The sequence below is a fragment of the Penaeus vannamei genome, chromosome 7, assembly GCF_042767895.1.
Source record: "Penaeus vannamei isolate JL-2024 chromosome 7, ASM4276789v1, whole genome shotgun sequence".
NCBI lineage: Eukaryota > Metazoa > Arthropoda > Malacostraca > Decapoda > Penaeidae > Penaeus > Penaeus vannamei.
The window spans coordinates 21,813,122-21,824,272 of record NC_091555.1 but is presented as its reverse complement, the minus strand read 5'-3'; the positions used below and the strand labels follow the sequence as shown (position 1 = coordinate 21,824,272).

Genomic DNA, 11,151 nt, shown 5'->3' with positions numbered 1-11,151 from the left:
CCTCTCTCCTTCCTCCTCCCCTTTAGAATAATCCTTGGCCATAGTATCCCCACATGTGGTCTGCATGAAACATGTGTGAGCATTTCTGAGACCTATGTTGGAATTTGTAGGTCACGTCAGAGCTGACTTGCAGTATCTCATAGGTACTTTCCCAGGGACTGGAGTTCAAAAGATAAATAGTCCCTTCTTGCGGAGAGGGTTGTGAAGCCACGCTTGGTCACCGTTATACTTGACTTCTCTTGAATGCTAGTCATAGTGTGTCTTCATGGTGTTGCTAGCTGTCCTCATGCTGTTATGTGCCAATCTGTGGGAAGCGAACAGCCTTTCTTGCAACATCTGTATATAATTGCTGGACTGAGTGATAGGCCAACTGCAATGTTAGTAACTTCATGTCCCAGTCCTGCTGATCATTGCTGCAGTTCATGGTCACCTTGTTTTGTCAATGTCCTGTTGATTTGCTTCACCAAGCCATCAGACTGGTGGAGTGGGTCTTCTTGATCCTTAGCAGTCAACAACACTCTTGGAATGCCATGGACTCTGCCACTATCTCTACCTCATGATCAAGGAGTGCATATGCTTCTGGCCACTTAGTGAAATAATCTGTCATGTTTGGTGGACCATTGTTCTCAGCCTCACCTTTCACACTCCTTGTGTTTGTTTTCCCCCAAATTAACCTGAGTATCCCTGCTAACTCCTCCCTCACTCCTTGGCTCCGGAACTTTCAACATGGTACCTCAGGCTGGCCAATACATCACACACTAAATTACCCCACTCCAGACACCAGTGTTAAGCCAAAGTAACCACAGGATACCACTCCAACCCGAGAAGCCACCACAGATCCAAGTGTAGACATGGAGGTGAGCACTCTCAGTCCCCTTTTCTAATTTACTGTCAGGCCAGTATAAAGAAAATTCACTGAACAAAGTGGTTAAATAATCTACATGAAAAAAAGGACACAGCAAAGGGTTATAGAACGGGACCAAAATCACAATTGCAGATGGGAAATGAGAGGAGAGGTTGGAGTGTGTCTTCCTGTGGCGAAAGTCTCTGGCGATCTAAACACTGCGGGACGAAACACCCCCATCCACACCAAAACTCTTGCAAAATATTGATGTACAAAGACAGGATGATGTATGTGTGTATGTATGTATGTATATATATGTGTATATGTATGAATGTATATATGTGTATATGTGTGTGTGTGGTTGTGCGTGCGTGTGCGTGTGTACATGCGTAGGCGTGGGAGTGCGTGTGTGGGCATGGGTGTGGGTGTGGGCGTGGACGTGGGCGTGGGCATGGGTGTGGGTGCGGTCGCGGACGCGGGCGTGTGCATATATGTGTGTGTGTGTGTGTGTGTGTGTGTGTGTGTGTGTGTGTGTGTGTGTGTGTGTGTGTGTGTGTGTGAGTGTGAGTGTGAGTGTGTGTGTGTGTGTGTGTGTGTGTGTGTGTGTGTGTGCGTGTGCGTGTGCGTGTGCGTGTGCGTGTGCGTGTGCGTGTGCGTGTGCGTGTGGGTGTGCATTTGTGTCCACATGAGCGTGTGTGATGGTGCATGCAAACTTGTTCTCACCACTTAGTTCCATATTGTATTTTGCAGCCGAATAGGTACATTTAATACCACTGGATGGCATGTAGTTCACGTCATGGCTAACTTGGGTCATAGCTCTGGGTGATTTGCTATCCCTGTAATCACTGGCTTGGTCTCGGCTACAGAAGACAAGCCAATCATGTCATGTTACTAGAATGCATGCATTGTATTTTATGTTGTTCTTTACAAGGTACTCACATGCCCACTTGTCACGAGCCCTGGGGCATTGCCTGAAGGAGATCAGGACATGTAATACTCTAATTGGCAATTGTTTTGTATAAAATATATGATTTTTATCACATAAATCAGCTGTCTGTTATCCCTGTTGTGACCCTACCAGACTCGATACCTTCTTACATGCGTGGGAAAGCTATTTTTAAAAGTCATAACTTGTACAGTTAAATTTTCAGCTTGCCCAAAAATATGTGATTTGCTGTTGCATGACTATTGTTCTGCATTATGTAGCAATAGTGATGGATGATACATTAGTTATACATTTCTATGCCTTTAAGTGTGGCTCAGTTTAATTGATAAATCCACTCTTGGGCCAATCCACACAGCATTTTCTAGGTACCTGTTTAACAGGCATTGGTAAACAGGCACCTAGACAACTGTACACAGCCAACAAATAAGAAAGGGAGAACTTTGCAATTGAATACAGAAAAGCGCACAGCTAGCCCTGTGTGCAATGTGATGCGCGTGCACCACAAAGTTCCTAGTCTGGTGAACCTATAATTAAACTTCACAGTGTGCATGCACAAACCTGGGGCAAATTGAAGTTGATATTCTTAAAGAGGACCAAAAGTTGCAGTCATTCGTTCAAGAAGTAATCTACAGACACAGACAGGAACATTACAAACAGAGGAAAAAGTTCACAGAAAGCACTGCTCACAGTCTGCTCAGTGCTGCCAAGTTTCAGCTCCATCTTGCTGTACATACAAGGTGAAGACAATGTTTCCCGGTGGGTTTGAGGGGGCAGAGCCCCATCAACCCTCTCCTTAGGTAGTGTCCAAAGGGTATGCCTAATTAATAGAGTTGAATAGATTTTATAATGTAAAGATTTTCTGTTTACATGATTAATCTCCTTATGTCAACTACTCAGATTATCATATGGCTCTCTGCCAGTGTGACTGTCTTGAAGTATGACACAGAAAAGGGAAATACTGAAGCCATGGGAGTCACAGCCTTGTACATAACTGCATACAATCTCTCATATCCTAAGAATAAAATTTGTGATGAAAGAAATCCTGTTTTTATCTCTCAATAAAACAATATTCCATCTTTTAAACAGAGTGTAATAAATTTAATTTGTTGAAATGGGCTCTAATTTAAATAATCAGGCTAGTACAGGTTCAATCTAACAACTAGAATGAATGTCATGCATATCTGAATAACAAACAATAAAATCATGTTTTAGGTACAAGTGATAAAGATTCTATCACTCTGTTGATGTTATAGTAGACTATTGGCTGGTTTGTTAAAATTGTGCGAGGCCCAACTCAATGAATATTCATAAATACAGACATGCATTTACACAGAAATAAATGCATATCAGTTTATATATCTGATAGATATACATTTATCTATCTATTTGCCCGGTTGATATATATGTCTAGACTGATAAATATGCATTTATTTCTTTATTTATGCATGTCAAGTTTTCTTTGGGTCGGACCTCACACAATTTTAACAAACCAGTCGTATATCTGGAGTGAACACCCTATGTGTTTTATCTTTTTTAATGTCTTACTGTTTTATATTTCCTTTTGTAATAATATGGTGTACTCTAGGAAACTGATATCCACATTATACAAGGAGTAAATTAGATACAGTCATAGGTTCTACTTTATTTAGGGTAATTTTAGTGCAAAAATGTGAAATTTAGGATGGGTCACTTTTATTTGTAGAAGTGTGCAACAGTAGTTTGAATCCTCTGACCCAATCTTGGCTTGTTTTTTTCCCTTTTTATTATTTAGAATATATCTATATATTTTTTTTCTACGTATTTGAAATGTAATTCTTGGCTTTTTCATATTTCCCCCTTTTTTACTTGTATTTGAAATATGATTTTTAGCATTTTTTTCTTTTTTTTTCTTGTATTTAACATTACTTAACTGTTATGAGTGGTATTCCCCATATCCCCCACCCCTCCTCAACCCAGATTCCCAGGATAACCCCAAGCTTATTGATTAGAGTAATAGGGACTTAGAGTCTGAGGGATGTATTTATATTAGAAAGAATTACCATGACATATATTACAAGTTTGGGTGATAGTTGTAACTTAAATGGTATTAGTTATCAAAGTTAATCCTTTCAGCCAGCAATGAGTCTTCATTTACATGCTTTTCAGGACCCAACAAATCAACTATTATATGACCTTACTAAATGCATTTTTTGTGTGTGCATGTAAAAAATTGAAAAAGGTGTGCACAAGTTCTCCAGAAAGCGCTCATTTCTCCAATGTTATTTCTAAACTAGTTGCAGGAGTTTCATTGTTATTTATTACTTAATTGGCAATTATTCTGTAACAGCAGACAGATCATAGTGCCAGCATGTGCCATATATTGATTACTCAATACAAATGTGCATGATAGTTTAGATGAGAAATACAATGTGTTAGTGGTACTAATGCTTAACAGTATAATGTTACAACTCCTAGGTTTAAATGGTTAATAGTAACTATGATGGTAAAAATGATGATTACCATAATGATAACGATAGTTACAGTAGTACTAAACTGATTCTGGATACTCATTTATTTCAGTCTACTCATTATTGGCCTGAAGCTGACAGTATTTGTGGGCTGCACATATATAAAGTGCTTACAGTTCCACCAATATGTGCCATTTGCTTCCTGTGATATACCATGTAGTAGGAGTACGTTATGAAATGTCACTTGCCTTTTCCTTTAATGGATCTACTGAAACATACCCTGTTTTAGGGGATTAATAGTGCAAGATTTTACATCTTTAATGACTGTAGTCACAAAATATTTTAAAAGCAAATCATAATAGCATCTCATGAAAATGTTATTATATGGAACAAGAGGAGATGAACCAGAAGTTTTCTGGCAAGGTTTTATTCAAATATACTTTAAGCCTAATTATATAATCTAGTCCATATTGATGATATGGAACATATATTTTATGATCTCAGTTGTTGATAAGTTGATTAAAATTGAAATTCATACAATTCATTCTTTGAGTTATTTCAAATGTATCCATGAAACGTGTAATGACCCATGCCCATTTAAATGTAATATGATGATAGAGTGTATACTAACATTGGTAATTAATACATAAATGGTATTTTATAGCTTGCAGCATGAAATACGATACTGTAAGTGATTAATTCATCATGTAAGTTCCCCATCCCAGATCAAGGAGACATTTTCCTCTTCATCTTCTTTGGCTGTGACTAAAGCACCTCACTGTTATATTCTCATCATTTAGGAGAAAAAATAGAATCTGGCACACATGTCTGGTTCAAAAACCTTGCCAGGACAGTAACAGTATATAGATGTTGGAATTGCTGTTACCCAGTTCTAAGCCTTTTATGGAAGTTTATGTAAATAATGTTTTAAAATCATTTGAATTTCATGTTTATAGGGAACTGGCATTCCTGACGAAAATGAAGATGAGGTTGGAGGAAGAGTGGAATTTCGATGGGGGCCAGACTCGCCCAATGGAACTTCAAGTGACAAAGTAACAACATGCAGGAATTCAGTGCAAGGGAAGGTTCTCCTAGCTGATGACCAAGGTAAATATAAGCTAGATATCTTGCAAACGCAGATGAACATTAGCTTGTTTTTATCATATGAATTGTCATGAGCTGTCATTAAGGACCCTGAATATGTGTTTACTAAACTTTTAAGACATTAATGCATGAGTCCATCTTCCAGAATCATTGATTTCCAGTAGTTTTTATAAGGAGTAGGAACCATCAATTTGATTGATGTCATTTTAGAATATAGAAACCATTATCACTAACTAAATATATTGTAAAAATTATGCTGGATTAAAAAGATGAAAAAAGATGTTCATAACCCCTTATTCATTAAAGTTATTATGTATTTTGCATTTCAGGCTTGCAGATTGTATATCTTATTAATATAGAATATTACTTTGTATTGCAAATTAAAGTAATATAAAGTATATATAACATAAAGTATATGTGTTGTCAGGTAGTGGACATTGTCAAGATGACATGATAACTGACTACAAGATGCAAACTTTAGCAAATATTGCACAGTTGTATTTATACATAGTTTTTATTATAAATTCAGAATGCATATGATATACTTGTGTATCTTGTATGTGATGCAAAATGTAGTGCATATATATTACATATGGAAACTATTTTTTCCTGCCACTTATTTCTTGAGGTCCATGATATTTTGCATCCTATGCCATCTTGTGACTTTTTGGGTTATTACTTCTGAGAGAAATGTAAACCAGAATTGCTTTTCAGGTTATGTATGCCATAGAGTGGACCGCTTAAGCACCGGCTGTTGCAACGTTGCTGTAGATACAACCCGTCGCTATGCATGTGACACCTGCAATAGTCATGGATGCTGTGCTATTTATGAATATTGTGTATCCTGTTGCCTACAGCCTGATAAGGTGAGTTCTGATAGTAAATTCAGCCAATTTATCAAAAAAAGTTGAGACAAGTAATGATTTCAAGGGGTGCAATTAGAATTTTGTAAATTATTTTTTTTTTTTTATTAACCATTATGTTAGATATAAGAGGGAGAGTATATTGCTAAATCATCCAAAGAGGTTTGAATTTAATTATGAATTTTAGCATTACCTTACTATGGATATCATAGTCAAAAATTTGATTAATCTAGATATCTGTCATTTTAAAAATCACTTGTAAGCTAATTTAAAACAACGCTTTTTGAAAATATTTATTTTTCAATGTAACTTGAATATCGGTAATTCCATGTTTAATGTCCTTATCAGAACATGACTAAGACTGTTTTCACACTGATAGTGAGTTGGCATGATTGTGCAAAAGCAAGAAGCTTGATAAGACTGTAGTATATAGATGTGTCCACACTGTCAGTAAATGAGTGCAGGAAGAGTTGATAGTAAACCTTTCCCCCTTGAACATCACAGTTTGAGCCTTTACAAGTAGGAGAATAAAAAAGCAAAATTTTCAGTTTTCTCCTAGAAATATATTTATTCAGTAAGGAAATACAAATGAACCAGCTCCCAACTGCTCTTCGCTCATTACTGCCATGTGGACATGACCCATGACAGCGAGTCTTTCTAAATTTGAGTTATAGAGTTTGGAAATGAAAATTAGATCTTTGCATTTCAGAAAGCTCTACTGAAGAAAGTTTTGGGCCAGATAAGTGATAACAGCCCACTGTATGCATCAGTGTCCGACCACTTTGAGCTCTGCCTTGTGAAATGCCGCACATCCAGTCAGTCGGTGCAGCACGAAACTCTGTACATAGACCCTAGAGCTAAGCATTGCTATGGGGAAGGACCTCCACCTATTAGCAATAATGAAACATGAGATTATTTTAGAAAACATTATTTAACATATTCCACATAGTAGCATTAGAAATATATTTCCAATAGTTGTAATACTTAACTATTTTTTCAATCTATTTATGTGACATGGACTTTACTAGGGTAAGGTTCAGTAAGGAAATGTTTATAGAAAACGTTCTTTTAATATGGTTTTGAGAAGTAGTTGCAATGCAGACTGTGAGGGTGTGTGTGATATTTTTATTTTGTCAAACACATAACTTTTAATATATTTGAGGTAACAGTTATTTATAATTGTTTACTATTGGCCTTAGTAGTGAGTGGTATTAGAAGATGCTAAACAATTACAATATTATCCCCCTTTGGTTTACTGCAACACAGTTAGTAAATTGTCTCATCATTAATTGTTTTTTTCTATTATGTAAGACATGTAATGTTATTTCTGGCAGATAATGCATTTTGTAAAGTTTGCTCTACTTTTAGTATCTGAGATTAAGTGGCACAAGTTTTGAATGTCTGGATATATGAATTTCATTTTATATGTTATTTTAGTTCTGATATAGGTATTATTTGTTAGTTTTAACCTACATGTATAGTATTGCACTTTATATTGATTGTGAATAATAATGCAATGTATTTAGCTAACTGTTTTTTTTCCATTGTTGAGAGTTTTGCGTGTGTGTGTGCATGCATTTCATGTGGAAGTAAAATTTTTCTTCATGGCATTTGGAATTCAGTTATTTTTGTAAATCACTGAATCATGAATCAGATACATACAACAACAACAACAACAACAACAACAACAACAACAACAACAACAACAACAACAACAACAACAACAACAACAACAACAACAACAACAACAACAACGAAGATGACCCCACAGACACACAGTGAGTGAGAGTGAGAGTGAGAGTGAGAGTGAGAGTGAGAGTGAGAGTGAGAGTGAGAGTGAGAGTGAGAGTGAGAGTGAGAGTGAGAGTGAGAGTGAGAGTGAGAGTGAGAGTGAAAGTGAAAGTGAAAGTGAAAGTGAAAGAGAAAGTGAAAGAGAAAGAGAAAGAGAAAGAGAAAGAGAAAGAGAAAGTGAAAGAGAAAAAGAAAGAGAAAGAGAAAGAAAAAGAGAGAAAGAGAGAGAGAGAGAGAGAGAGAGAGAGAGAGAGAGAGAGAGAGAGAGAGAGAGAGAGAGAGAGAGAGAGAGAGAGAGAGAGAGAGAGACACACACACACACACACACACACACACACACACACACACACACACACACACACACACACACACACACACACACACACACACACACACACACACACACATATACACACATACACACACACACACACACACACACACACACACACACACACACACACACACACACACACACACACACACAGACACACACACACACACACACACACAGACACACACACACAAACACACACACACAACACACACACACACACACACACACACACACACACACACACACACACACACACACACACACACACACACACACACACACACACACACACACACACACACACACACACACACACACACATACACACACACACACTCACACACACACACATACAGACTCTGAGACTGAGACTGAGACTAGCTTGCTATAGCAGTTCCCCCTTTAACACATTTCCGAACATTAAGGTATGTGGATTTGGCATGGATGTGTACATGTATCTGCCTCCATGTGTGTGAGTGTGGTTTTATGTATTAGCAGCTTTACTTGTGTACATAATCTTTCAAAGAAAATGGAACCCAAGTTTATATTTGATAACTCTATACAAAATTAATGGAATTCGCATGAAAATTTATCCTTTTTTACATGATGATTGATGTTCTTGATTTTAATGTTTGAATATACACTCGTTTTCCATACAATAGACCAGTGATTCAAACTACAAGACATGATTATGTAAACATGATGACGGAAGTCATAATTGAGCCTATTTAACAAATATTCTCTCTCTCTCTCTCTCTCTCTCTCTCTCTCTCTCTCTCTCTCTCTCTCTCTCTCTCTCTCTCTCTCTCTCTCTCTCTCTCTCTCTCTCTCTCTCTCTCTCTCTCTCCCTCCCTCTCCCTCTCCCTCTCCCTCTCCCTCTCCCTCTCCCTCTCCCTCTCCCTCTCCCTCTCCCTCTCCCTCTCCCTCTCCCTCTCCCTCTCCCTCTCCCTCTCCCTTTCCCTCTCCCTCTCTCTCTCTCTCGAGTTATGTATTTGCATTTTTGTATGATATTGATTCTCTGTGATCTCTTCCTGTCCTAACAAATAAAAGACTTGATTATTTGGTTTTTGAATGTAACAGTTTGGCCTGAAATCAATAAATGGAAAGGGAAGTAGTGAACAGGGTAATGATTTTAAAACCATTTTTATATCAGAAACACGTACACACAAAAAAGGGTATTGGACTTGAAGACATAGAAACTGGCAAAAATTGCATAATAGTTCATGCAGAAAAGAGTTCTATTGATAAATAAGAAATATAAAGAATAATCAATTGGGCATTGATAGGGGAAAGGTATAATTATTTTTATTATTATTTCTTTGCATTTCTCATAGTCCTCTCCTTGTTCCCTTTAAAATATGACACTTGGCAGTTCATAGTTCTGTATGCTAACTCTTTTCATGTACCTTTTATTGTTGATTCTTTTGTTTGTATTGTGATCTTCTGTAAGTACAATGTTATTGGACACTCACTCTGATTCAATATCTAGTGTTTCTTGGTTAAAGAACAATTTAGTACAAAGTATTCAGTTGCTTTTTTTCATTTGGTGAATTTATTCAGCAGATTCTTTCTTTTGTAATATGAAATGAATTTGTTCAAGAAATGTCTTACTGAAAACCTAAACAAAACAATTTACCTGATGAGACAATAAAAAGTTAAGAGTATTTTGAAGAATTTGTAATGTTTTTAATAAAAATATCTATATTATTTATGGTTTATCATTAATGTTAATTCAATCCATCGTTTAATAATGTGTGGTATTGATAGTTTCAATTATTTATTTATTTATTTATATTCTGCATTACCATTTTACTTCTTTTGTTATTTATGGTGATTATTGCTTCTTTGTTGGAGTAGCAGTAGCAGCTGCAGTAGGAGCAACAGAAGCAATATCAGCAGTAGCAGCAGAGGCAGCAGCAGTAGAAGTACTTTACTAGCAGCACTAGAAATAGCAGCAGCAGTAGCAGCACTAGCAGCAATGTAGTAACAGTGTAGTAGTAGTAGCAGCAGTAGCAGTAGTAGTAGTAGTAGCAGTAATAGTAGTAGCAGTAGTAGTACTAGTAGTGATAGTAGTGATAGTAGTGATAGTAGTTGTAGTAGTAGTAGTAGTAGTAGTAGTTGTAGTACTGCTAGCAGTAGTAGTAATAGTGCATGTAGTAATTAGTAATATCTTGTAATTCTAGTTGTAGACATAGTAGAGGTAGTAGATGTATTCTTCTTGTTCTTGTTCTTGTTCTTGTTCTTTTTCATCATCATCATCTTCATCTTCATCTTCATCTTCATCTTCATCTTCATCTTCATCTTCATCATCTTCATCTTCATCTTCATCTTCATCTTCATCTTCATCTTCATCTTCATCTTCATCTTCATCTTCATCTTCATCTTCGCAGTAGTAGTAATAGTGATTGTAGTAATTAATAATAGCATGTAATTCTAGTAATAATAATAGTGATAAAAATAGTAATAGTAGTTGCAGTACTAATAGTTGTAGTTCTTGTATTATTTAGTAATAGCATGTAATTCTTATAATGATGGCTGCAGTAAGTAATAATAGCAGTAATTCTAGTTCTGATGATGGCAGTAATAGTTGTAGTAGTGATAGTAGTATAGGTTGAACCATACTAGTTTGGTATTCAAAAGTCTAGCAGTTTTGATGTTTCGAGACAATAAATTGAATATAACAGTCAAATTTGTTTGCACTATCAGTGCCTTACCAGTTGAGGCACAAGCACCACCCTAAATTGTTTATCATAACTAACATACAATCTGCTTGCAAAGTACAGAAGAAAGTTTGAATGGGAATGAATGTCTTCACAATC

The 11,151-nt window shown here is 36.5% G+C and overlaps 1 protein-coding gene across 1 annotated transcript in view; it reads left to right on the top strand.

The window, feature by feature from the left end:
* LOC113809498 (SREBP regulating gene protein) overlaps positions 1-7,729 on the top strand; it is a 9,363-nt gene extending 1,634 nt beyond the window's left edge. Inside the window, exons 2-4 of the mRNA XM_027361112.2 lie at positions 5,194-5,344; positions 6,056-6,207; positions 6,914-7,729. Of these exons, the coding sequence (XP_027216913.2) occupies positions 5,194-5,344; positions 6,056-6,207; positions 6,914-7,114 (504 nt within the window). The 3' untranslated portion in view covers positions 7,115-7,729. The remainder of the gene's footprint in view (positions 1-5,193; positions 5,345-6,055; positions 6,208-6,913) is intronic.
* Positions 7,730-11,151: the final 3,422 nt, after the last annotated feature.